This window comes from Polyodon spathula, chromosome 23 (genome assembly GCF_017654505.1).
Source record: "Polyodon spathula isolate WHYD16114869_AA chromosome 23, ASM1765450v1, whole genome shotgun sequence".
NCBI classification, from domain to species: Eukaryota; Metazoa; Chordata; class Actinopteri; order Acipenseriformes; family Polyodontidae; genus Polyodon; species Polyodon spathula.
The window spans coordinates 24,295,367-24,323,366 of NC_054556.1; the positions used below are offsets into that span (position 1 = coordinate 24,295,367).

Genomic DNA, 28,000 nt, shown 5'->3' on the forward strand with positions numbered 1-28,000 from the left:
TAGAACAGAGTAATGTTTTACTGAAAAGTGGCTTTATTCATTATTTCTTACAACATATGATGCTATAGAGCTTTACTGTACATACAGTCACCCACAGATAATAAATACTATTTAAAATCATGTATATTTAATAGTTACAGAACCATTACCTCATGGATGTGGAGTTTAATTTGCCTAGATGAATAACACTAAAGGAAGATTAAACAAATTAACACATAAAAAAATGAATAGTAAAATTTGTTGCAGCATCCACACAGACATTTTTAATGTTTTTATTTCTTTACACGTTTAAAAGGGAGATTTGTTGCAGTATTAAACAAATAAATGAAAAATAAAAACATCAGGTTGTTGAAAAAAAAAAACGGTCACAGTGTCTAGAAAGTGATGTTATTTTAGATACACTTAGGAACTATACAAAATACTTGTACCTTCTTTATATATATATATATATATATATATATATATATATATATATATATATATATATATATATATGTATATATATATATATATATATATACACACACACACACACACACAAAGCCCCTTCACAGAGTTAAAGCTCTGTATGGAATTAGTATTACAAATTAGTTTTTTGGGATTCTTTTTTGAGGTAAGCTTTCACAAATCCTAAGAAGAGATGAGGATTCCACAAACAGGTAACACCAAATGCAAGGTCTAATACTATTGCGAAGACGTTCAGAGAGAATTGAAGGTAGCAGGGCTTCCGTTTCATGAGAGGGATGGTAGTTTATTACACCAAAAAATATACAAAAGCTTGAAAAATATTGTAAACAAAAAAAAAGCCCTTAAGAATTGTCTTTTTAGCACCTTTTCAGTAGAGAATTCATAGGTGACTTATTTGGTGGCTAAGCGACCTGAAATGTTGTTCATCTGCTCTTAATATTTTCACTTCTCTCCACTTGCCTTGTGGAGGAGCCTTAAATTCTTCCTTTCTTCCCACTGTCTTTTGTTATTAAATAGTCACTTCCCTCCTTTTTCTGTCTGATTTCCCCCAGTTTAATGATTTTTGGGGTTGGTTGATTTCCCAGCTGCGACAGGTCCCTGGCAGGCTGATGTATCACAGATTCCAGGTGTTCCCTGCGCCCCGGTTGAGCCGACTCTTCCAGGCTCGCCAGGCAAGCCTGGGTCACCATAAGCACCATCACGACCATCTTTACTAACTCCAGCTACACCAGGAACCCCTTTGAGCACAAGAAAACATGGTTTACAACTGGGACAGACAGGACTATCTCACTGACACCCTGCACACCATACTTATTTATTTTATTAATTTTTTTAGTTCAGACCATTATAACAGTGCAAAGATTTTTTTTTTATATCTACAGATAAATAAAACATTATTTGTTGCTTTCCACCTACCTTGAGGCCCTTGGTCTCCGTCAGGTCCATCAATACCTTTGCCAATATATCCTTTGTCTCCTTTGTTACCAAGGTCACCTTGTGTGTTGGGGGGGGGGGGGGGGGGGGGGTAGAAACAAATCAGCATTTCCCATGGAACTTGTAATAGGATACATTTATACAGTAATTTCAATTCACCATGCTTTACTGTGTGTTTACTTATTCATTGTTTGCTATGTGCAGTAAGCCTGGATAAACCTGATTATTGGAAGATACCTCCTGTGCTATTTCTATAGAGTTGTACCACTTCCCTCCTGCCCCTATCTTTCTTACCTCTGGGGCCAGGGTCTCCCAGCTCCCCTGGAGGTCCTCTATATCCTGGGGGTCCGCGGGATCCGGGATGCCCTATTGAACCAGTAACGCCAGTCTGTCCTGGGGGCCCAGCAGGACCCGGGCGACCCACCATGCCAGGAGCCAGTGGTCTCCTTAAGTTAGCAGCCAACTGGGCAATCTGATCTGAAATTGAATGGAAAACAAAGGCATTGGAATTTATACCAGACATTTATATGTAGTAACAATGTAACCCAGAGGTTACCTGCTTTTATATTGTCAAAACTTTCAAGAAATGTGTGTCATTCAATGTCGATTGCTTTATCTTTTTTCTTTTAGCACAGATTACCTTGGATTGCCCATGACCAATAGGTTAATAAAGCTATTATTAAGTACAGTCAGTATTATTGGAAATTGTCACACAGACTTTCACATGCACAGCAATGTTGCAGAAGTGACATGAAATGTAATATACGCAATACTGCAGTTTTGTTTCACATACCAAAGAAGAAATGGGCAAATGAGAATTATCAGAACATCTATGCTGTACCTTTGTGGCTCGTGATGTTCATGCAGCCATTGGTAAGCAGTTTAAACGAAACACTAGTGTATAAAATACTGAGAAACATTGCATTCATTCTCACCATTGACCATTTCGCCACATAACTCCCTGATGTGCTGTTCACTTGCCACTTTGCCCTAGAAAGGAAAAAGGATTATTGTTATTATTATTATTATTATTATTATTATTATTACTTTGCTAGAAACTAATAATTGTTATGCTACTTATTTAGGTATCTAAAAGCTTGTTTTCATACAAAACCATTTACTGACATTTGTCGATATTCCAATCCATGCTCCTTAATACACCCATATATACAGCTTCGGGGATATAAATAAAAGTGGTTTACTAACCTGTATCTCTGTGTGTTCACTGAGCTGAAGATGCCATGATTTACCAGTTTTATTACTAGATTTTGATGCAGAATAAAAACAGTTGCATCACACTAACTGCAACATGCATTGTTTCTATAATGTAAGATACTGGTATACTGATGAAATTTTATCGTTTGTTTCACACAGTATCTTGTCAGCGATCTCTAATTGGACATAGTTGCTCTTTTTCCATTTAAAACATTCCTACCACCCCCATCCATGCATATCAGAATAAGGGAGACTCCCTTCAAAGAAGGGAGTGCTAGCCCCCTGGTATAGAGATGTTTCGGGTTGTTTACTCACAGGAACCCCAGTTTTCCCTGCAATGCCGCTAAGACCTTGCTCGCCCTGGAAGCCCATGACGCCGGGTTTGCCAGGGGCCCCTCTTGCTCCAATAGACCCCTGAGGGCCGGTAAAGCCTTTTGGTCCCAACTCGCCAAGTTTCCCAGACTGTAAAATGACAAAACAAAATCAGAAACTAGACAAGTGTATCAATGCTGGTGGAACTATGGAAATGGATAGTGGTGGCTAACTGATTTCATTTAAATAAAGCACTTTATATAACACTAATCAAAAAGCATTTACAAGTATTTAAAAAGTAAGCTGTGTTTTCTTTTGAAGGAATCACAAAATGTTACTTTTCTTTATGTTAACAGCCACAACCGTATTCCAGTCCTGGTTGACGGCCAATATTAATTTGGTTCTCAATTCTCAATTTCTGTAGTGACTACAGTGGTTTGCTAACACACAGACTTGTGTATTTGACGGAGAATCGTATTCACTTGATCTGCGCAGGAGTACAAACATCAGAAATCAAGTGGTATGAACCGGAGAATGACGATGCTGACTCATCTGAACACCCACACACACTACATTGAGAATATTTTTTTTACCCCTAAAGTATTTATGTGTTAGCTCATTTGAGAACAACATTGAGCCTATCTTTTTGCCGTGTTAAAGACTTTTGCGAGTGTCAATCGCCTCAGTGTACAGAAGACGGAACACCCCCAGAGAGATCTAAAAGTGACCAAAACACATTCGGCAGTGTGTGCATGCTTGTTTAACCACTCATGCATATGTCCCTGAACATGACTTCAACATATTATTTGTAATGAACTATGGATTGTAGTTCACACAGCTATCAAATATAACATTTTTACAATTATAATATTTAGTCTAAAATCGGGCTTTCATTTTTATTGAGCTCCGTGAAAACAACAAACGTTACAAACAGGCTGGTTTTGGTGCGGACGATTTTTTAAAGTGTTACAGCTTTAAGGGCATTCATAAAATCAAGCGTGTTTTTTCTCGTTCCTATATTTTAAAGAAACATTTTTCCTAATAAGTTGTGTTTGTTCTTTTTAATGAGGATCATTTAAACTCTAATCAAATATGTGAAGCACAGCAGTATGACACATCAGTGTGCTTGAAGTAATTACTTTAATTGGGTTGCACTTCAGCTTTGCAGCATTAATTGTAATTTATTTCCCACTGAGACTTGGAACACACATTAATAAAGCTGAAACACCAATTCATTACAGCAATTCATCGAGTTAAACCTGGAATTTGCTGTGGAGCCTTGTGTAATTTCTTCAATAATTGCTATTCTGCTTTCTACCTCTGCACCACAAGAGGGCAGCAGGGAGACACTAATGCTTCATTCAGTGCTTGCTTGGCATACAGTTCATACTTTCTATCCTACTGTACACGGGGACGCATTTCCCGCCTGACATTATATTATAAAATGTGATAACATTGTAGTAAAGTTAAAGATAAGTCAATGTCTGTACCTAATAATTTCTAAGGAATACCAAATAGTTTCACTATACTAGAAATCTGATTTCCAAAGTAGTTTTCACTGTTTCATAAGACATGTTTTCTTTTCTTTCGAACAAGGTGTTTACAGACCAGTACAAATTTAAATAAAAACATACCTCTCCTTTCTGACCAACTGGACCAGTAGGACCCTGTGAAAAGAATACAAAAATGCTGATTACCGATAAACATATTAACAAGTGAAAAATAGTCATTTTGTGTCGGAAAATTAATTTCACTGGCACTGTATTTGTAATTAGCCTTACACGTCACCCTATAATATAACTACAAATGCTGTGAATGCATATTACCACTCCTTGTATTGCTGAAACCCAAGTCTGAGTTAACTGTCCGCCATGTTAACAGTTACACTTATATTATACTTCTCCAAAAGCCAGTGATCCACAACACCAGGGGATTAATAAGCCACTGTAATAATGACATATTCATAATGCATAGGACGACAATACATTTACTAACTCGCGAATACAGCCAATTGCTGGTGAAACCATGTTCACAATCAGCTTACTAACACCTATAAGGCTTAAAGAGTAAACTTTTTTGTAACAATTACAATAACAGTAAGTTACTTTACATACCGGTTCACCTTTATCTCCCGGGAGTCCATCACTGCCAGCAATACCCTAAAAGGGGTAATAAATCAGGAGATAAATATTATATATCTTCTTAGCATGTGACGTTTTTAGCCTAACAGATCAGTATCATTCAATATTTGATGGGTGTACATTGATCAGATATATTATGAAGAGCGTGTTTATTGGTGGTCATTGTAACTGGCTATGCCATTTGGCTGTGGGACAGTTTTATTAAGGATTGCCAAATGGTTTTACGACAATCCTATTTTGAGTTCTGGGTGGATCTAAATGTACAAATACTGACATCTCAGTTAGAGGTATGTTTCAGTGAACAAGAACAGAACCAGTAGGCCTGTATTCACCATTCTTAATGAACCACTGTTTTTATTTTAAGATTGAACTTTTCCCCTTCACCTACAGTACAGCAACACTTTATCAGAACAGAAGCACTGTGCCACAAAGTGGTTATTTAAAACCAAAAAAATCATGAGAAGAGAGTAACTAGCCACTTGTCATAAAGGAGTTAAACTGGCAAAAGGTGAGTGAGGTCACCAACTCAAAGTTTTCTTACCATGTCACCTTTGGGGCCTGATGCTCCAACTGGACCCTGGAAGAGAGGGAGAGAGAAAACGAACAATCACAGATCTGTTAGAATCACATTCAGGAACCCAGCAGCATGTGACTGGCTTCTTGGGGCTGAGGCCATGCTGCTTCTTTTGCGCAGCTGACTAAACCCTCAGAGAGGGAGAGGGAGAGGGAGAGGGAGAGGGAGAGCCTGATATAAAGACTCACTTTGTTCTCACATTCAGAGTCAGAGCGCATGCCATGATACCCCCTTCCCCCCATTAAAAACTTACAGTGTACAGGAAGGCAGCTAGGCAGCGAGGTATTCCGTGGTGTTCGGTCTATTTACATAAGCTAGAAGATTTCTCATCGTACTGATGTATATTACTGGAACTTAGAAATACCCTTTCACAATGTATAGGAATAATCTTTTATTTTCTCTAAGCAGACCCTTTTATTCTTGGATATTTTTGTTTAATGGATAGGTTGTACTCTACCATACCAATGCATAGTTCATATTTACAAGCATCCCAGGGCTCTTTATAAGATGAGCTAAAAAAAGACCTTTTAATCACGCAAGTTTTCCTTATATAGGGTCGTTTCAGGTCTTGCGGACAATAATGGCTCATACCAATTAAATTAAAAAAAAAAAAAAAAATTGTGTTGTATTCCTAACCAAAAATTTAAACTGTTCTATTGCGTCGCAAATCTGTCTCAATACTTAGAAGAGGGTTCAAAATGTTTTTGTAATGATGTCGTTGTTACTTATGAACATTTAACATTTTGTCCTTGAATGACAATACATTTTTCAATCAATTAATTTAGGCAGCAGGGGGAGCTCCAGACATCGTGTACCATTGACCTCGACTGCCCTGTGAGAAGGTAAACAGCTTATTTAAGCAAAATACGAGCAACAAAATGAGTTTTTAATAGGATTTTAAAAAAGCGCAAGCAAACTAGAGTGCTGGTGTGCCTCTGGCCTACGTCCCAGCCGAACACAACATTGATTATTTGAACCAATATTACCTCCTTCCAGGTCATATTCAGCTGATTGTTTAACGATAGCTATAACATCCAACTGGCCAATCAGAATCCAACGATAAAACTTGTAAGACATGGAAGGAGGCACAAGACAACAAATAACTGTTTCTGTTTATATATATATATATATATATATATATATATATATATATATATATATATATATATATATTGAAATGAAGATGATAGAGAGATCGCTGTACTTTCTGACAGGCTTGTGTCAATGCTGTAGTGTTTTCTGTATGGGAGGGGAGCGCAGGGTTAATAGAAAGTGCAGTGTCTGACTCACCCTCTCACCAAAATCTCCTCGGATTCCAGTCGGTCCAGGCAAACCTGGGTCCCCAAGTCCACCTTTAATTCCCTGAAAACACATAGAAAACAATCTAGAACTGTATCAGATATATTAATATATTATTAGCAATCCTGTTTATGAATCACGCCATTAAAAGCTGTTAGACTTTGTGAAAGTTTCATCTAAATGAAATTATTTTCACGGCTGCTTTAAGCCAACCCTCTTTACCTCCCTTGTCAGGTGTTAGTGTTTACCTTGTGGTTTGTAAAGGGGATAATAATGCTGGTATATCACCACCTTGTGTTGGAATTATATGTTTTTGACAGCATCTGTATCTGCTAGGTCTGTTTAATGGGACAGTAAAAACCCTGCTCTAAAATTCAGTGTGTCACAAACAAAGCTTGACCGACCTGGAAACCCTTCACACCAGGAGGTCCGAGGTCTCCTTGAGCGCCGATCCCACCCTGAGGAAAAAACACACAGCACAATCCAGTGAAGAGCAGAACTCCTGAACAAAAACAATGCCATCACTCGCGTAACCCTGCCATGCTGTGCACACAAGACCAAGGTATGCATTAGCAACAGGAGACCAATGTGCTGTCATGGAAACAGATTATTTCTAGAGGTACAGATACTAATAATACATACACATGAAGGGATTGGGCAGGTTCGCTTCTCTTGCCATGCAGCAAAATAATTTTTTCTGGGTACTTTAATTGAAAGATGTCTACAGAGTTGAAACACAGTCTCCATGTACACTCGACGCAACCTCGAAATACAGCTATTGCTGTGTATGACAAGTGCTTTCATTGTTATAAGATGCTGGTTTTAATGATAAAAAGTCAGCTTGAATTGATTGGACTCAGTCACTCAGCTTGAGGACAGGCTGCCTCGGCTATACTGTCTCCATATCACAGGAAAAGAGGATCTGTAATCCCAACAGCAGAGAGATCCCCATTTTCAAATCTATCTATTTGATGATTCACATTATATGTGTCAGGTTTTATAAAATCCACTTTGGAGAGTGGTCCCAACGTGGCGCAGTGTTTTATTCGATTTCCATGCAGGGTTCAGTTAACAGTCAGTCTAACCATTCCTGGAATCCCCATAGCCGATGGAAGATCTTAAATGTCCTGGCATTCCCCCTGGACTCTGGACAATGACTCAACTGTAAGTAGAGCCACTGAAAACACAGTGGAACGGAGCATTTCCACATTCCTTGCTGAATTACTTCTCATCTCAACTATCTGTCACAAGTTTTGCATCCTGATATTTGTAAAGCCTCAACAATCAACAGACCATCTTGGATTGTGCTAAACAAACTGGCAATGTTTCCGAATCATGTTACAGTTTCTCAAATTTCCATGTAATTTCGGAGGTCTCCAGCTGGATTGGTGGGGTTCACTAACTGAAGGGTCACTGAAGTGTGGTGAACAATCTTCAGCCAACTTTCGCCCAGACCAGCAGCTGCACAGGTGCCAATGCAGCTCTCCCAGTGTGCCCCCAGCCAAGATCGCTAACTCGGCGCCAACAGGATTCGAACCCTGCTTGCATGACTCACCCACTGGGGACCTTATATTGACTAAAGTGTATTTTTTTCAGGTAACAGCTTCACTTTACACCATACAGCTACACATTACAAGGTAATCAGAAACTTCCACGATGGAACCTGTTACAGTATTTTCTTTCTGTAACAGTACATTTGAAACAAAAATAAAATGTTGCCTGAAATGCTGGTTCACAAAAGTGGATCTGGTTTACCAAACAACTGGCACCCAGTAACCATCTCTCACCCGTATCCTCTAGAGTGGAGATGGGATTTGAAGGCAGGGCTCCAAGCTGGCAGATCTCACTAGTGGGCTACACTCTCTAGGTCCCATTTGGAGAGTCAGTAGTGTCTGATCTCTGCTCTGACCTCTCGACCACACAGATGTCAGATACTGTCCCTATGAACAGGTAACATGCTATTATGGAGCTCTGATGTGCTTACTTACTGCTATTCCTCTAGGTCCAGCCTCACCCCTTTCTCCAGGAATACCTATTTCTCCCTGAATAAAGACAAACAAATAACCAAATGAGTCATTTGAATAAAGAGTCCAGTAACAATGCTTCCAGAAATTATTTTTACTAGATCCCAAGATGCTAGTGTGTTTTATGATATATACCCACGACCATTCAGAAATGAAATCACTCAAGAACACATATCATAGGAGCTATTTAAAAACCTTGATCAGGAGATAACGTTGAGATAACCACACCACTACTGGAATAACAAAAAAACAGCCACAACCTTAGTAGGTTTGTATCACAGTATTTATGTTTTTTTTTTGTTTGTTAGTTTTTTTTTTACTGCTACCACCCCTTCGCTGACTTGTGAGCGGCGAAGATGAACACATGTTGTCCTCCGAAGCTTGTGCTGTTGGCCGACTGCTTCTTTACACACTGCAGACTAACCATGCAGCCACTTCAGAGCTACAGCGTCGGAGGACAACGCAGCCCTGGGCAGCACACAGGCAAGCTTGCAGGCACCCGGCCAGACCACAGGAGTCGCTGGCGCGTGTGAGCTGAGGACAGGCTGGTCGACCTAGTCCTCCCTCCCCCTGGGTGGTGCTCGACCAATTGTACACCACCCCTAGGAACTCCGGGTCACAGTCGGCAGTGACATAGCCTGAATTTCAACTTGCGATCTCCAGGCTATAGGGCACATCCGTGTGGAGCGCTTTTACTGGATGTGCTACTTTGGAGCCCCATTTATGTTTTGTTTTACGTAGATATGATGTTCATTAGGTGGGTATGGTGTTTGTTAAGTGGATTTCTCATGAAACACTGGCAGTTAACGCCAATGCCCTTTCCAACGTTCCCAGGCACCATGTGGAGTTTGGTAGATGGATGCACAGTACTACGGTTTTTGAACCCTGAGCTTCCCTTTGCAGTGGTCAGTGTCCTCTCCCACTAACAGCACACACATTTATCATGGTTCTTTTAGAGATCTCGCCACTAACCTCAGAGAGACTACATTTCACTTGGTCAGTTATTCTGATCAAGTCCCTCAATGGCTATCCCCAGCCCCTATGACTATGAAGTGCTAGTGGTCAGATACATACAGGAATACCTGGCTCTCCAGATGGACCAGTGTCTCCCGTCACTCCTTGATCACCCTAAATAAAAGAACACAAAACCAGATAACAGTTCAAATAAAACCAAACCACGCTGAGCACAAATTACGGTTCATTCCATGCCACAACAACTGATCTAAGACGTTTCAAAGATGATTAAAGAGACACACCCTTTGTGTTACTTACACTCTCTCCTTTAGAGCCTTTGGATCCAGCCTTTCCTTGTAACCCCTGAAATAAAAAGAAAATGAAGATTATATAGAGGTTGTACAGCATCTTCAGTAGCCAATTATCCACTGTGCAGTAAAGCTATACTAAGCGAAGTAGAAGCAATGTTTTGGCTAACCTTCTTCACAGACCTAACTAGGACTACATAACCTAAAACGTGCAGCTTTATTTATCATGTATTTTGACTAAATAAATGGGTTGGATTTTAAAATATAGGAACACTTGTTTGGGTTCAGTGTAGTCAATAGGTTTTAGGGCAACCATTTGCATTACAATGGTCTGAACACAAAATCAACCCGTTTTTGGAATGCTGCTTTGTGGTATCTTCTTGCCTAGGAAACACCCTGGGGTCAGCTGTGAATCCCGGAACCATTGCTCCAGTTCATCCCAACAAGGCTGTTAAGCACTGTCAATCTGGACACTGTGGGGTCCATGTGAGAGGCCTGTTGATGCTCTTTCCTAGTCCGGTAAACCATTGATGTCTTGAAGGAACCACTTCACAAAAGTGCTTGTGCTGTAATCCTGCCAGTCTTGAACATATGTGTCCATGGGTGGGAAATCCAATGAATTCCAATTGGTTGACATCAATTATTCCACAGTTGCAGAGTGCAGTGTCATTTGCTGAAGAAGAAGCTTGTTATTTTGCCATTATATCTGTCACTCTTTAATCTGTGTTGTATTTCCATTGGATGATGCACCATTACCATTCATCTGGCACGTACAAGCCTGTTCTTCAGGTCAGGTCTGTGTGTCTGTGTTCCAGCACATGAGCACCAGCCTTAATCAAGCATTAGATTCACAGAGGTCGTTTCAACTGGATTGCCACATTAATGATTGTATCTCAATAATCATGCCAGCTGATCAGAACCCCTTTCTTGACACCAATTCCACAAGTGCTCCCAGTAAAAGCCCCCCCGCCCCAGTGTACTTCAGTATCACTTAATTTCAAATACTGTATATAACCTTACTTTTGAAAGTTGATAAGTTTTGGCTCTGTGTTATGGAGGTTTACAGAAAGGATTTGCGTGACACCATTGGTATTCACAGAGTTACACATCGCTGTTTATATTAGATTAGATTATGGAAGCACCAAAATGGCGGTAATTGAGATAGTAATACAGTCATGTGACAGGAAGTGGAAATATATAATGCTGTTACAGAAGAGGGAAAAGAGAAGATGCATATCTTTTTCATAGGTTAACAAGAAGAGGAAAAATGAAGTTGGATATTACATGACTGAAGTGTTCTAAATGAGTCCAGTATTGTCTCACTGTTCCTTTGAAATCTTATATCCTGAAGAAAAATCCTGCTGCACCTGATGGAATCATAAAACATTTTATCCAGGACCCAACCCATAGTTCTAATGTTCCCAATCTCTGTATCTGCCCTTTACATCAGTGAACTCTACCAGACACACTTACAGGAAGGCCATTGGGTCCCCTTTCCCCAGGGACACCTGAGCGTCCAGAATCCCCCTGGTGACGGAGAGAAACACTGTTACTAATAAAACCAGAACACGCTTACATCAATCCATGTGTATTCATATATAATGCACACATGATCAGGAAATCATATTCCTGTCTATTTGTTTGAAAAAAAGTTACCAACCTTGCCTCCGTCAGTGCCTGGTGTCCCGTCTTTTCCATCCCGTCCAGGAATACCCTTCAAAGTAAAGAACAAACTAAGATGAACATGCTGTCTATCGGATTGTCATTGTGCTACTGGGAGATACGGAGTTACCCCTCTTCTCTCCACTCAGGCGAGCCATGAGGTTGAACGTCTACACCCAAGACACACGTCGCCACGTGTTCTAGCATGTAGAGGACAGGGTTTTTTGCCATTGGGTTTATTTAATAGCTGGTAACATCTTTTTGATTTCAAGATCTGTGAACAGCCTGTTAAAAAAATATCACTACGAAGCCCATTGTTACTCACATAGGGGACAACCATAATGATTGCGTATTCACACTACTACCGACTAAACAGCCGTACAGTGACAGGCATCGTTCCTGTTGCAACTCACAGGCTCTCCTTTACTTCCAGCTCTTCCTGGCATTCCCTTCGCTCCAGGCTTTCCCTGGAAAATAAAAAAAGCACAGTGTGAATGACTGTGTGACTATTAGAGTGGCATTCCATCCATAATGACAGTACTAGGAAGTGGGTACTAACTCTGATAGGGGAGTAAATATTATTCAACTACAATATTGCTGAATAATAAGATATTATAATTCTTGTTTTTGTATTACTATATTATAGTGTTTATAAGTTAACATCTTAAAATAAACAGGTAAAATGCCCCAGACTGCAAGAGAACACGTCACTCTGGCTTGGTGTTTTCAGGTGTGTAAGACAACATATTTATTTGCTCTTTTATGTGAATTATTATTTTTAACAATGTGGTCTTTACTGAAATTGTGATGAAACTGATGATATGTACTTTTTGTTGACTTTTAAATGACTTTAAATATTTGAACTTTCATTTTGTTTTGATCAGAGTCAGATGATTTGTGACTTCAGAAGATGTTCCCCACGATCATTTTACTCACAATATCACCCTTTGGGCCTTTATATCCTTCTGGTCCTTTCTCTCCTGCATCACCCTGGAATTGTTAAAAAGAAAACAATGGAATGATGGGGATCACCATAGAATACAGTACATCCCAGGGTACTGCTGTAGGGTATACAGCACCTCACCATAGCAGCACCACTCTGCCAAAAGCAATCCATCCAACAGGGCCTTATTCCTGACTTTCTCTCTACATAAACACAGAAACCGCTTGAGACTGAGAAAATGGGCAGGTGGGCAGGTGTTGTGTGCACGCCAGAAAAGCGCTGAGAAAGTGTCTTAAGGTGATAAAAAAAAGTTTATCTGGACCTCAATTTTCGTTTTGTACTTGTTATGATTTTTAAAACATTTACAAGGGCTTTCCTTAAAAAAAAAAGAAAATTGACGCACATTATATTGTGACCCTTGCATCACTACACCCAGTCCATTCCAAAGCCCAGGCACCAGACTTAGACCTCACTAATTCTATTTCGTTCCTTCTTTATTCATCTTTTCATAGCTATTCTGGGGTGAGGCCGGGTTACAGTTAAAAACCTCTTCCTTTTCTTTGCCCACTGTTTTGACACTGTTTATAAAAACACACTTACTGTTGTCCCAATGACTCCAGCATTGCCAGGATTACCACGGAAACCAGGGCGACCCTGAATGAAAGACACAATACCTGTCTTATTAACAGGAAGCAAACCCTACTGCACACTGACTGTAACACTGTCCTAATATATAACAATAGCAACAATACATTTCACAGAAAATCAATAAAAAAAACAATACTGTATCAAACAGGTCTTTATCAACTGGCGATCAAATAAAAAGGAGAAAACACACGGGAATCATCACTATAGACCAGGTTTGGTCAAAGCTGGGCCGTCCAGTCCTGCTCTTTGTTCCAACCCTGTTCTAAACTGTTTAATTGAACCATTTCCACCTGCTTCCAGACCATGAAGTAATTTATTATCTAACAGGACACCCCTGCTAGAGACAGGTGGCCCTTCAATATTATAAAAAAAAACCATTGCAAACGACAGATGCATATTCCTTTGAGTTTACAGTCAAGGTTTACTTACCCGGTCGCCGACTGCACCCATTGGGCCCATCAGTCCTCTTAACCCTCGAGACCCCTAAAGAATAACAAACAAACATTACTTCAACTAATTTGCCACATATTTCAGTTTATCTGTAAAAACACAGCACAGATTTTATTTTCTAAGGATGCCCACCATCCCCACCATCGCATAAGAGTTTACACACCTGCCACTCTCAAACATTGAGCGCCAACATCTTTATTGCCAGGAGACAGTCAGACTCATTCAAAAGACAGCACATCCACTAGTGCAACTTAAACTAGACTAAATAGAAGGGGTTTATCCGACACATTACAGCAATGCCACTCTCTGATTGAAACAGAAATTGCGAGTTTGACATAACACTTATCCTTGCCTCGCTCATCATTTGACAGAGATTCAGAATCACTGGAATCTCTCAGTTTGCTGGTTCTTCGTGCTTCTGTGGGGGTCATTGAAGCATTTTGGCTCTGCAAGAGCTGCAATCAAAATGAAAAAGGACAAACAAACCTGCAAGCCAACAGTTCCTGGGATGCCAGGTGGACCTGGGGGACCTGGGTCGCCCTGTAATGAAAGAAATCAGGAGTACTGAGCCTTGATACTGCCCTGTACAAAACGACACACCCACCCTCACTTAAGCTTATCAACTCCATTGACTGCAGTGTTGTTATCTTTACCTTTGATCCATCCTTTCCAAGTTCTCCTTTGTCACCTTTGTGACCTGTGTGACCCTGTAACACAAAGGAGGTACATGTGAACTTAGAAACATAAGCCATTAGATGTGTTATATTTACTGTGGAGGATCGACCTTTAATAAATCCTGTCTGATTGGGGTGGATTATTTTTTTAACGAGGTTCTGTAGTCTTCTTTCTAAAGATTTAGTTAAGATTTTAAGGAATCTTTAAAATCCTTGAAAAATACACTTGCTATGAATAAAAAAAAAAAAAGAAGATTTAAAAGAAATGATATGGTTTACAAAAAACAACCTCACACTAGGGCATTTTCAGGGGAATTAATAACCCCGAGGCTTTGTCAACCAATTCACTCAGCTCCATTCCAGGATCCTTATTTTTTAAAATGTGTTTCTAAGTTTTGTAAATGATCTGATGTCAATATGAAGGAAAGCAAGCAGCCTGTTCATTACCTTAAATCCTGGCATCCCTGGAAGTCCAGAGGGGCCTGGAGGACAGATAGCAGGGCACTGCAGAAAGAGACCACACAATAAAGTCAAGAAATAGAATCGCTGTCCTTACGGGTTATCAAGCAAAATACAAATCCCTAAGCATTAGCTGCACAGCTAATGTAGCACCAGTTTATTTAAAACATAAAGAAACAAACACCTTGAGAATGTTCAGGGTGACGTTCCCTAACTTTCCTAACTTTGAAACTTCTTGAAAGATGGAACACTATAGAGCAGCTCTCCTTAGATGCAGCTCTCCTCGGACGTAACTCTCCTCAGCCGGTCTGCAGGTACCGGCAGTCCCACAATGCATTCTGTGCTAGGGGCCTTAGTTGACCTGTTTAGGGGGCCCAGTTAAGAAGGACTGTACAGAGTTTGCTTGCTGGAGTTCAGCATTGCCGGGGACTCAGGTGTCTATTCCATTGATCTAAACAGCAGTGGGTCGAATTACTGCTGCTGAGACATTATACATGTGCACCAGAGCTATGAAAATCAAACATTTAACACTGCATGCGTCTCATTGGTCATTTCTGTATGGAAATATACATTCCTTTTTTTCTATTGCTTTAAATTATGGTGGTAGTACCAACCATCACTGCTAAAATCATGGGTTTCCAGTCCCGGTCCTGGAAGGCCATTCCACTCCAGGTTTAATAGGTACACAATGAACTACTTCAGGGTTGGCATGCAGGTTTAAGTGGTTCAATAAAAAGATTCAGAACAGGGTTGGAACAAAGACCAGGAATTGAAGACACAGCTTTGGACACTGCTGGTTTAGATCAACTGAACAGACACCTCTGTCTATCCAGGAAAGTAAGCATGGGTCCATACTTGATGAGAGAGCTTCTCCATAGTGTTACACAATGCGTTTACCATAGTTTACCATGGTTTGCCAAGGTTTTTAATATGCTTTACTGTATGTTACCTGTCTGGGCTTTACCATGCTTTCGCTATGCTTTATTACACTTTCCAATGCTTTTACTATGGAAAACTTTTATAAGGGCATTTAAAAATGAAACGCTTTCACTGGTAACGTTTCCATGTTTTGTAGTTTACAGAAATGACCCCTATTCCTGTATACTGACACCTTCCCTTTAGTGGAAGTTGGGCCCCTGTCCTGCACTAGAAGGTCACCTGGCACAGTTTGGATTCTGTCTGCTCAAACTGTGTACAATTATTTCTTATACTGGATCATAAAAAACTAAGAACTACTATTAACAAAAGTGTTGCTGTTTATTAACTCTGGAACTATGCTGCCTGCTTAATGCATAGGAAGACAAAGTTACAGTCTAGTTTACTCAAATGCAATGCCATCATTGCTTTTCAGTGATTGTAATCCCATTAGACCAGAAAGATTACCTTCCCACATGATGTAATGTTTGTAGACCCCCCCAAATATAAAATAAATTAAATAAATAAATGCATTACACTACTGTGAAGGTTTTACACTTCCATTTTGCACAATAATAATAAATGCTTACCAGAGCATCTCCGCTGCCATCAGGAAAAGCTCCAGGGAGGCCCTAAAAGCACAGAAGATAGATCAGCACCTCCAGAGCCATGGAGATCCCTGTGCAGTGGCACAGCACAACAACCTTTCTCAGGCATACTTTACCAGTCCTTCCATCCCAGCTGTGACAGATATCTATGCTTAATCAAACCTGTCTTTTCGTTTAAAACTTGATACTATGGAACCTTCTTCATGGTTATTTCACCTGGAGAGTGAAACTGTCCCTTTCAGAGCCACCTTTCCTGTTAGCAACCAACCAGCTCCTTCCCCTAAGGACTGACAGGCTTTGCAGCCCGTAAGATGCTTCGACCCAACACAGTGCTGAGGTGGGAGGATCCAGGAAGTGCAAGTATAACAGATTTCCTTGAAGGAAAATAACTCAGAGAGTATTGCTAGTTTTGTGGACGAGTTGCAGGGAACAGCTTGCTGATCTCATTAAGATACATCAGCTAATTGGTTTCTATGGTAATGATCCAATCTAACATACTGTCCCCAGTAACTTGGCAGTCACAACTTAACTGGATATGAATTTATTTTGGTAAATCGGTCCTCATCTGCAAACACACACAAATGAGTTAAATTATAAAACTTAAAATGTTAATGAAATCTGGTGTAACACTTTAGATAATATGGTGATTCTGTGTGATTTTAAGTTAAGTGACTCTCAATTACACTTAATTATACAGATAACAAAGAACTCATGCCTATGGCTGTGTGGTTATTAAACAATTATATCTATATTTGTTAATGAATTCAACATTTGTTTTGTGATTTGACTGTTTTTAGACAGGCTGTGTATTTGCAATGTAATTAATATGCAGCCACTTTCATATGCCAGCAGTTGTTTTCCTGCAAAAACTCAGCAGTGCCTGGTAGATATTATCCAAGTATAAATGCCTGCAAATACATTGAAATGGATAAAGATAATAAAATACCGCTTGGCCTGCAGAGACAGTGCTGCATGTGGTCTGTGTACTAATCTTTCACTGCTGTTTATCTGCAGGTATTACTTTGTGATGAGTGTCTAAGCTCTCCTCTTTCCAAGGTATGTCCACTACCAACATGAGATGTAATAAAGGACTAATAAATTCCTTTAGTGATACTATAATCTTTATCTTGAGTTCAATGTGCTATGCTTATCTCCGATTCTTTGTTATGACAGAATGTGACACTTTGTGAAAGTAATATCCTATAGTAACAGGAAACCCTTAAATAGCTTTGCCTGCATGGTTTCAGGTTAATAGGAGACACAGGGAATGGTTCAACAGTAGTTGGGAGATATCTTAGGAGCTGCCTTTGCAAACCACAAGTATTGCTGTGACTTAATTGATGTTATTATTAAAAGGTATAGTTTTATTGCACAGTAAATAAGCTGGATCGCGTGACTGTTTTGGTGCACTCTGGTATGTGGTTTGTTGTTTGAGTAATTTTTTTTTTTCTGCAACCTTTTAAATGTCCAGCAGGTGGCATTGGTGTATGGTATATACTAAGCCTTTGTAACACTGTAGTCTGTGTTGTGAGTAACCAGTGCGTGGACTTTCACTGTCACATGGCACTTATCTCATGGTGAAGTTCTGTATCTACTCTTTATCTTGGATTTTGTAACACCCATGACTGGTCTCCCCATTCTGTTTTGGGGAACAGGCCAACGTTCTTCCCACTTCATTTCTCTTTCCAGTGTTATTTAATTAATCCCCAGCTTGGGGCGCTCTCTGTCTTTCTCACTCTGGCTGCTGGTAAGAAGTCTGCCTGCCTGTTCTCACTTATGTTACCGGCTGCTACACAGGTGTTTTAGACTTGAGGTATACCGGACTGTACATCCACTGCTGCTCTGCTTGCAAATGAACCTGTGTTTGAGGTGCAGTGAGTTGATTGCGTGGCCAGTTCTTAGTGAGAAGTGAACATGTTCTACATCTTTATAATGCAAAAACTTTTTAAAATGTAATAAAACTTACTGGAGGTCCAGGAGGGCCAGGGGGGCCAGAAAGGCCAGGAGGTCCTTCAGGTCCCTGCAAGAAAAAAAGAAGGATCAGTTGCTGTGATCATAGCCCTCTGAATGCATGTGATGTCTCCAGTTTTCATATAACTATAATGGGGGTGGGGGGGTGGGGGGGGGGGGGGGGGGGGGGGGGGGTCTACTGTATTCGTATTACCTAAATAAATCAGTGACTAATATATTTTGATGATCTACTAGAATGACGTAACAAACATTTGTTTTACAAAAAATAAAAATGTTTTACATGTCCTCTACGTACACCGTTATACGTCTTATGTGATTTCAATATTCAAGATATATATATATATATATATATAATATATATATAAATATATATATATCTATATATATATATATATATATAATTATATATATATATATATAATATTGAACTGTTTAAACAGAACTCACCGTGGGCCCCTGTGGCCCCAACCCGCCTGGAAGTCCACTTGCCCCAGCTGGACCCTAAAGAGTTAATAAATAAGTAAATACATAATTGAACGCTTTTTTTGTAGAATGTAGAGACCGGTTCATTGTTTTTGTTTACACATTTTAATGACACTAAAATAGATGCAGGTCAAAGATCAGGGCATGGTTACCGCCATAGAATTACTGGCTCAATTCTCAATAGCATAAGTTTAGAGAATCAGCAAAAAAAACAAATACAGAATCATAACATCGTATAGACCTGAAAATAAATTCAACTGCTGGCATGCAAAAAAAAACCCAAGAAACAAAAACAACTCACTGGAGGTCCTGGTCTCCCCCTTCCCTGTCAAAAAGGAAATGTCAGCTTTAATTCCGATTTCGTTTTTTATACACTCTGACATTAAGTACCGGAGTGCTTCAGGCATGTGTTTGTTGACAGCGAGTTCCGTCCTAGACACATGTGTGCTATCCTTCACTGGACATTTAAACCAAATTAAACCTTAGAACCAATCAACTCCAAACAGATGTGTCCAACAGAGGACAACAGATTTTTAAGTGAAAAGCAAATTCGGTAGTTAATGACAGCTATAATGTGACCCACACAATGATACAATAATACAATACTACTACTATAACTACTACTACTAGTACTACTACTACTACTACTACTACTACTACTACTACTACTACTAATAATAATAATAATAATAATAATAATAATAATAATAATAATGCTTACAGGTGGTCCTCCGGGCCCTGCAGGTCCTTCTTCTCCCTTTGAAAGAAACAGAGAGCACAGCATTAGTACCAATAAGTAAATACAAATAAAAGCTACTAATAAAGGTGAAGGGTACACAGGTTATTATTGGTGTCACTGAAATGGATCACTCAGTCCACATGGTCCTCTTTCATTTGCTTGTGAAAACCGCTCTGGTGTGGACAGCACGGCAGCAGTGATAGTGACAGCGAACTGCAGGGCTCTGTACAACAAAAGCTTGTTGTTTTTTCTCGGGGGGGGGGGGGGGGGGGGGGGGGGAGGGGGGGGGGGGGGGGGGCTCATGAGAAATTCCTCAATGTGTTAACACCCATGTATCGGGTCATCAGTGCTCCTTTTAAAGAATGACCCAAGAGTTCAAAGAAAAGGCACTGGAAAGACACTGGGGTCTAGTTTAAGGATTTGAACAGTGGCAGATCTTAATAGTTTAGATCAACAATAAAAATGATTTCGGTGTGGAACAGCCCTTTTAAAATAGTGAAAACAGATTGTTTCTTAACAATCTTTCCTCATTTCATGTTTTAAACAACTTGAATTTCCCAGGAGAAATACATTGTACCTATCTGTATTATTAGAATACAGTAAGGGTTAACCCTACTTTGGTATAGGTGGTATTTTATGATAAAAGGGTAATTGTTTTAATCTCGTCTCTGTTTGTACAGTTGTATAACAGGTATCCAGAAAAGAAAGGGTTAAAAAAATGCACAAAACTTTAAGGACAGTTTGAAAGAATGTTATATTAAGGATTTTTTTTGTAAAGCCCATTATGATTACTTAAATCAGTTTTGCAATTCACACAACTTTTTAAAACTGCTACAATGAAGTTTAGAGAGTTATTTGCAGTTTTCAAAGGACTGTTAACCTCAGTCATTAAAACAGGCCTTAAAAACATCCCTTAAAACCCTTATAATTTTGTGAACAGGGCTCTCTATATCCATCTACTGGCCGTATTACAATATCACCACAAATCAAATGCACACTTGTTAAACTACCTTCAGCGGACAGAGAATGGAATCAACCAAAATTCCCAATGGCCCTTACATACAGTAGTATAGTCCATGTACATGCATCGTGTCAACATGGTCTAGCAGCCATGACTAGAAACCTGAAATAACAAGGGATCACGGTACAGTGCAGTTCAGAAAAAGTTTTGTTCCATTCAATTCTTACCTATACAAAAAAACAATTCTAAAGTAACGATAATAAGAGAAGGCGTTTGCATTGTGGAATGAACATCTGTCTTAAAGCAAAAGTGTTAAAACTGTGAGATTTCCAGACTTTAGCAGTAAGCCTGCACATTCCAGACAGGCTTAAGAAGCCCTTCACTTTATGAAGGCAAATGCAATTGAAAGTGGCCCTCATTAAAAAAGAATCCAGCTAAGAGCTAACGGCAGCTTGACAAATCCGTCCTGATAGTCCTGCACAAACATACCAGCACCTAACATGTGGTGAAGGAGTTCTCTGACTGCTAACCATTCTTTTGTCACAACCTTCTTAATTAAACATGTCAAATAAATGTTATACAAGTTCCTGTGTTGTAACTCCATTCACAAGACAGACTTATCTATTTTTTTTGCAAAGCATAATTTTTAAGAAGAGAAACTTATTAATGTTAATATCTATAGTTATAAACCTCATAGATTGCCCCAGGGCTTTAAAATCTAATAGCGGGTTTGTTTCAAACACTCATCTATGATACATTACAGCAATAAATTACCTTTCAAATGCATTTATATCACCATTAGTAACTTCCGTGGATTCCTTGTGGATAATTACTTCTCACAATATGGGGGTGTATGGAGACTGCCTGTCTATCAGTCTGACAACCTGCATGTGTGTCACACTAACATTTGTACATTTATCTGGGGAACTGCTAATCCACTGATTATGGAATTTAAAGCTTCAAAAAGTTTATTTAATTGTGCAACTTGGTTGGGACATTCCTTCTAGTTGCCTGTCAGAACCTGGGGGTAATTGGAGGAATCTGCTCACCTGTCTGCATGTCAGTTCTTCCTGTGTATACAATGGATGCAGGTCATGGTGATGGGCTTGTCTGTTAATGATGGCTCTAGCTTTATGTGAAAGTACTTACCCTGGGTCCAGGGGGTCCGTCTTTACCTGCAATGCCATCCTGGCCTGTTAAACCCTACAGAGAGAGAGAGAGAGCAGACATCAACCATCTGGAGGAAAAGAAACACCTCTGAAGTTTACAGCAAACACATTCGATTATGTTTTAATAACTTCAGCAGTCACATATTCTGGAATGGATCATGTACATGAATCCTTAATAAATGTAGGGATTTGTTTATCTTTAGAATATATTTAAACTATAACCTCCATCATTAGATGTATAATTGGGATGTTGAATTCCTATAGCCTAGCTGTATTTCTTTGTGATGCACATGTCTGTTCAGGTTGAACATGTTGACATCTGCAACGATTTTCATGCACAAAGAAAGTGGAGAATATATCTTCATATTAAAGACTGGCGACACACAGTGCTGCTTTAATAAATATGAAAACCTCTATCTGGTGCACCATGGGTTCACTGGTCTATAGAAACACATAGCTTGACAGGGAGCTCTCTTAAAAGAATACATTAGGATTGCTCCCAGTCATGCCACTCCCCATTACTCAAGTGTTTACACATAACACCTGTTTTTAAGGTTATTAAGATACAAATGGAGCTGAATGGTTTGATTAAAATTTATTTTTAGCAATCCCCTAGTGTCGAAAGATGTGTTCAGTAATGTTTTAGTTTTTTTTTTTTTTTAAAACCAAACACACATTTGCTACATGACAAAATATTAGAATTGTAGCTAAAACCACTGACCTTTTAACATGTTTTTATTTATCTTTTATCTTTTTTTTTTTTTTTTTTTTTTTTGCATAGCATACAGGGCCATCCGATGGACAAATTAATGTTCTACACATGCAGGACACAGATAGTATACTGGTTGTCATATCTAACAAATGCTAAAGGGCCTGTTGATAATGCACAGTGCTTGTTGCAAGTCTCAGTTGCAACCCAGCTGTACTGACAGCAGCAGCAGAATTAAACCCCAAAAAAGTGGAGTACTCACGTCGACGCCTGGAAGACCAGGTAACCCAGGCTGTCCTGCTCCTCCTGCAGTACTGGCTTTTCCTTTAGGTCCCTAAAACACATCACAGAATCACATCTGTTCACACGTACAGTCATCACTAATCTTACTGATTTGTAGAATACTGTAAGGGACTGATATTTTTGCAACTGTACATATAGTTTCTTTTTTCTCAGTCAACAGGTGGGTGCTTTCAAAGGTTTAGGGGCTGACAAGAAAAATCATGATACAGCCTCTCGGAGGTAAATCAAAGTATTCCAAACTTGAACACACACAAGGTTGCTAAACAGCAGCGTCTGCTTTTTTCACTGTAGTTTGTCCACACACCCCATAAAATCGTAAGATACAAATTAATACAAATTAAGAGATTTTATTTTTAAAACATGGGGCAACAACCCTTCAAAATAATCACACAAGCTTCTGATTGTTTGCATTTGCATTTTAATTGGACCACACCACAATGGCTGCCAGGGGAAAAGCAGCATTCCTGGCAGACATTTTGGTAAGGTCAACATGCAAGCGCTAAAATATGACAAACCTTGCTGCTGGTGGTGTTTACGACACAGGGCCCTATTCAAAGCAATAAAGTCATGGGTTTTTAAATTTGTTTTAAAATACTGATATTAGAACTGCTTTAGTCTTGAAAATCTACACGGAAAACATTTAGATGCCAACAATTTGTCTAGCATCAATAACAAACCCATAAATTATCAACAAGTGATCCTGTCGGGAGTCTGTTTGGTTTGATTTTGAGTATTTTGAGATCAGAAGAAAATGATAACAGAGCATTTCTAGGGGTTGACAGCCTCTATGGAAGCAAAGGAGTTCTGAACCCTGACCCTAAACAACAGCTAGGTCAATGTCAATCCAGAAACACAACAGGTTACACTGGAAAACCTATCTTTTAAGTGAACACTTTTTAAAATACTTACTGCTGGGCCAGGGAGACCAGGAGGACCAGGTTTTCCCTGTAAAAGAAGCAAATAAATGAATGAATAAATAAATTAGAAAGAGCAATGCAATAGTCTTGACTGTAAGTGTTACCTGCACTGTATTTAGAATTGAAAATGCAATTGTTACAACAGGACAGGCATTTGACTAGACAGCAGATATTTTAGTTTCATCCACTTGTTCTAATGGGGCAGATCAGTAGGGGGGAGTATACCCTCTAACACAATGATCTACTGAGTCAAGACAAACAGCCAGGCCAAAACTCAGGAATTCGGAGTGCTAGCGGAGGGTGGGGTCTTAAATACTGCCTTATGCTATTTGCATATACGACTCTCCATGCTGATTGTCTGAACAGACTTTTGGGTTTCAATATAGTGTGTGTGGGTCGGGCAGCAGATGATCCACTAGAAACACTGTCTTCAGGGCATCAGATGATGCTAACAGGTTAGGGTTAGGGTCAGGGATCTGGATAGGGTTAGGTTTTAGGGCTGGGGTTGGTTAAGATTAGGGTTGGGGTTGGATTATAGTCAGGGTGGGTTGATGTTGGAGAGGTGTAGAACTCAGGAAGTGAAAGGTGGGAGTGCTTGGCAAATGCCCTTGAATCATCTAATGCCCTGAAGACAGTTTCTAGTGGATATTCCTTTCTGGTGCAGGCGGGCATTGGTTCGTAACTTGTCACCCATTTTCCTGGGCAGTGCCTAAGCAACAGCCTGTGACAAACTGCTCAGTTGCCTAATGGATCGAGAATGGGAGCAGATTTCCCGACTTATTTAAAAAACAAAGACAAATAACTTCTGTGGAGGTCATGTTGCAATAATACTCTCAGACAGCCTGATGAGTCTCCCTACTGTGCAATGGTTACTTGACCTTTCATTCCAAACTAAATGTTTAAGCAAATATGAAATTGACCAAAATGATTCTACTGTCCTTTGCAATACAATAATAATAATAATAATAATAATAATAATAATAATAATAATAATAATAATAATAATAATAATAATTTGGTAAACCATTTTTTTCTGTGATAATTAGTTATTGGATATAAAAAATGCAAGTTGAAATGTGTATAGTGATTTTTACATTTTAGAGCTGAAATACCACGTGTTTAACACATTCTGATAAAAGAGTCCTTCTACTTTACTATAACAGCCTGCTGTTAATGATGCACTGTATATGTGTCCCCCCTCCGGGACAGCATTGCAAAGGATGATGCTACATATTAACAGTCCTGTCCCAGTCCTGTAATGCAGCACATACGGGTGATGGTATCATAATGCAAGTACCCCAAAACATATCAAAATCAATATGATTATTTGTGACACCTTATTAAATAGATACATAGATGTAAATAGATTTGTATAGCCTGAAGAAGACACAACCGTCCATAATAAACAATATCCATAAACATATGAAAAGCAGCAACTGCCTTGTCCAGTATATTTCACAGTTCTATACATTAACACAATATAATTCCAATATGAAAGGCACTATATAAAGCAATCTTATATTTTATTGCATTGTATTGGATTGTATTGGATCAGATTGCATTGCATTGTACTGTATGATATATTTTGTCTGTACGCCTAAAAGAATATACAGATGTTGAACTAATACAGGTGACACAAAATGAGGCTTGGAAGTGGAAGCTGGACTCTATTTGCATAGCACCCTTTTATTGGCCAGTCAGTTGATATAACAGTATAAGCTCTATATTCTATATGTGTATTATTACCACTGAGGCTTTGTGAGGGCTATGAGATAAGGATTCAGCAATAAGCCGAGATGCAGAAATTATGGATAAAAGTACAGGAAGGAAATACTAGGTCACATGCCAATGACTAATTAAATAATAATAATAATAATAAATAATAATAATAATAATAATAATAATAATAATAATAATAATAATAATACAATACTAGGTAATATGCGAACTGTGCTTTTTATATTTTGTAATTAGGTAACAGTACTAATAATATCCATAATGAAACAGAAGCACTGAGGAGTCGGGACTAGTAACCGCTATAGTAATAATAAATACGCTAGTACCCTCGTCTCTCCACCCCCCTCCTCCTTCTCAAGCCGAGCCAGTGACGCGCTCCTTCTCTCTCACACACTGAACACTCACATCAATGCCATCCTTCCCCGGGGGTCCCGGTGGTCCTGGCAGGCCGACGGGTCCTCGAGGGCCGGGTGCCTGTGGCAGATAAATACAGAACCGATACAATCAGTGACGTGCTTCACATCGATCGGGATATTCTGATTAGAACTGAATCAATCTAAAAATGGTTATTTTAATTGATACCCATACAGATTGGTAAGCGCGTCGAGAAGCCTGTGTATGGCTAACGTAGCCTTTACTTTGTTATTATGTTAGGATACAACGTGTTGTATAATCTTTAAATTGCATAGCTACACACTGTATTGCTGTTAATTGCCATCATCGCTCATAGGCGACTAAAATTAACGCTTGTTAGTAATAGCAAGCTACTTAATTTAACTAAATCGACAAACTACATTTGTTTTAATATAATATAATAAAATATAGCAGCACAATATATACCAAACACCATTATTAATATAAAACCAAACTTTATACAGCAGCATTAGTAGCATAAAAACACACCATATTCTGCAGTGTTTAATACTTGTGTGTTGCCCTAACGCAAAATAAAAGGCGACACGGAGATTTTCACGAAAAGTCCAACAAGCTGAGCAATTTTACTGCCTGTTAACAACGGATATTACAACATAAACCAAATATTACATAAAGTAGTATTTGGTTAATAGTAGAATGTAAATATCTCGCAGTGCAGAATTTGCAACCATTATGTGAAAATCAACAGTAAAGAGGTCTATATACAGGCACTTTAAATAACATTGCCGAGGAGACAGAAAGTATAAAACAAACAAGGCATAGGAAAATGGAGCTTCTGTGATCACTATGGGTTTAAACTACCCAGCCGTCAAGCTGAATGAACAAAGGTGTTATTGTAGCGTGGCTACTGGTCTCTCCAGGAGAGGTGCGTTCCAGAGTCCTGAACGTGGATGCAAAACATTCCTTCACTTCGAATGTTAGAATAGTATATAAAAAAGGTGTACCATTACAAAGACCTGTCTGTATAGGCTTTGCATGTTCTTTACTATAAATATATATATATATAGCTAATATATAGATATATATCATTATATATATATATATATATATATATATATATATATATATACACACACACACACACACACACACACACACACACACACACACACACACACACATATATATATATATATATATATATATATATATATATATATATATATATAGATAGATAGATAGATAGATAGATAGATAGATAGATAGATAGATAGATAGATAGATAGATAGATAGATATACGTAAATGAGAACTTGGATAAGACTACCCATCCTGTAGTTTCTCAGTTTATTTAGAAAACGACAAGGACAGCAATTACAATGGAGCTCGCTGCTGCTGGAGTCCACCACTTAAAGGTATAAAGCGTTGCTACACACGTAAGCCGTATCACCAAAAACTTTAATCCAGTCCCATAATTTGACTGCTATACGCTTGCTAAACACCTTGGTGAGTTTCAAAAGCGTAACTTGTGCCAAACATCGCTTTGTGGCAAGCTGAACAGACGCAGCTTTCTTTATGCTGAAAAAACGTTGCATTCCATCAAGAAACGAAATACGTTAAAAATCAAGTCTTTCCCAAATACATTCTCTTTAGGCAAAAAAAAAAAAAAAAAAAATCAAGACATTAATGACCGACAAATTCACAATGTCCTTCAAAAAAGTTGTCAGGAGTATATTGCGTCTGGTGCGCTTAGGGTGCAAGTCTCCATTTAGACCCTGTGTGGCTATCCAGCACTTACCTGAGCTAACGAAGGGGTCAACATCTGACAAAGAAAGAGCAGCCCTAGAGCCGAGAAAGTAGCCATGGCTCCTGTCCTCTCAGCACTGATTTTAACTTAAAAAACGGCTCTCCCTTTCTTTCCTTCTCGCTCTCTCTCTCTCTCCTCCCGGTTTTAGACGGACAGTTCCGTCACCTTGCAGCTCAGACCGCCTGAATGCGTTTACTTTGGATCCAGATAAACCCGAGTCTCCAGCTGAAGGGGCTGAGCTCA

The 28,000-nt window shown here is 39.1% G+C and overlaps 1 protein-coding gene across 1 annotated transcript; it reads right to left on the reverse strand.

The window, feature by feature from the left end:
• Window positions 1-10: 10 nt before the first annotated feature.
• LOC121298305 (collagen alpha-3(IX) chain-like) lies at window positions 11-28,000 on the reverse strand. The gene is made up of 32 exons (XM_041225358.1): window positions 27,749-28,000; window positions 25,982-26,050; window positions 23,832-23,867; window positions 22,882-22,953; window positions 21,891-21,944; window positions 19,763-19,798; window positions 19,343-19,366; window positions 19,006-19,059; window positions 18,554-18,607; window positions 16,570-16,611; window positions 15,053-15,109; window positions 14,585-14,638; window positions 14,418-14,471; window positions 13,911-13,964; window positions 13,434-13,487; window positions 12,827-12,880; window positions 12,304-12,357; window positions 11,889-11,942; window positions 11,702-11,755; window positions 10,239-10,283; window positions 10,041-10,094; window positions 8,931-8,984; window positions 7,347-7,400; window positions 6,934-7,005; window positions 5,611-5,646; window positions 5,043-5,087; window positions 4,563-4,595; window positions 2,932-3,078; window positions 2,337-2,391; window positions 1,696-1,878; window positions 1,384-1,461; window positions 11-1,205 (listed from the first exon to the last, which is right to left on the reverse strand). Exons 1-32 carry the CDS (start codon window positions 27,812-27,814, stop codon window positions 1,021-1,023), a joined length of 2,037 nt encoding a protein of 678 aa, XP_041081292.1. The 5' UTR covers window positions 27,815-28,000; the 3' UTR covers window positions 11-1,020.

Coding starts and splice junctions, on each gene's coding strand:
- LOC121298305 (XM_041225358.1), bottom strand. CDS start 27,814: ATGGCTACTTTCTCGGCTCTAGGGCTGCTCTTTCTTTGTCAGATGTTG. Junction 12,358..12,826: donor AAGGCCCAAAGGGTGATATT/GTGAGTAAAATG, acceptor TTTATTTTCCAG/GGAAAGCCTGGAGCGAAGGG. Junction 4,596..5,042: donor CGGGAGATAAAGGTGAACCG/GTATGTAAAGTA, acceptor TTCTTTTCACAG/GGTCCTACTGGTCCAGTTGG.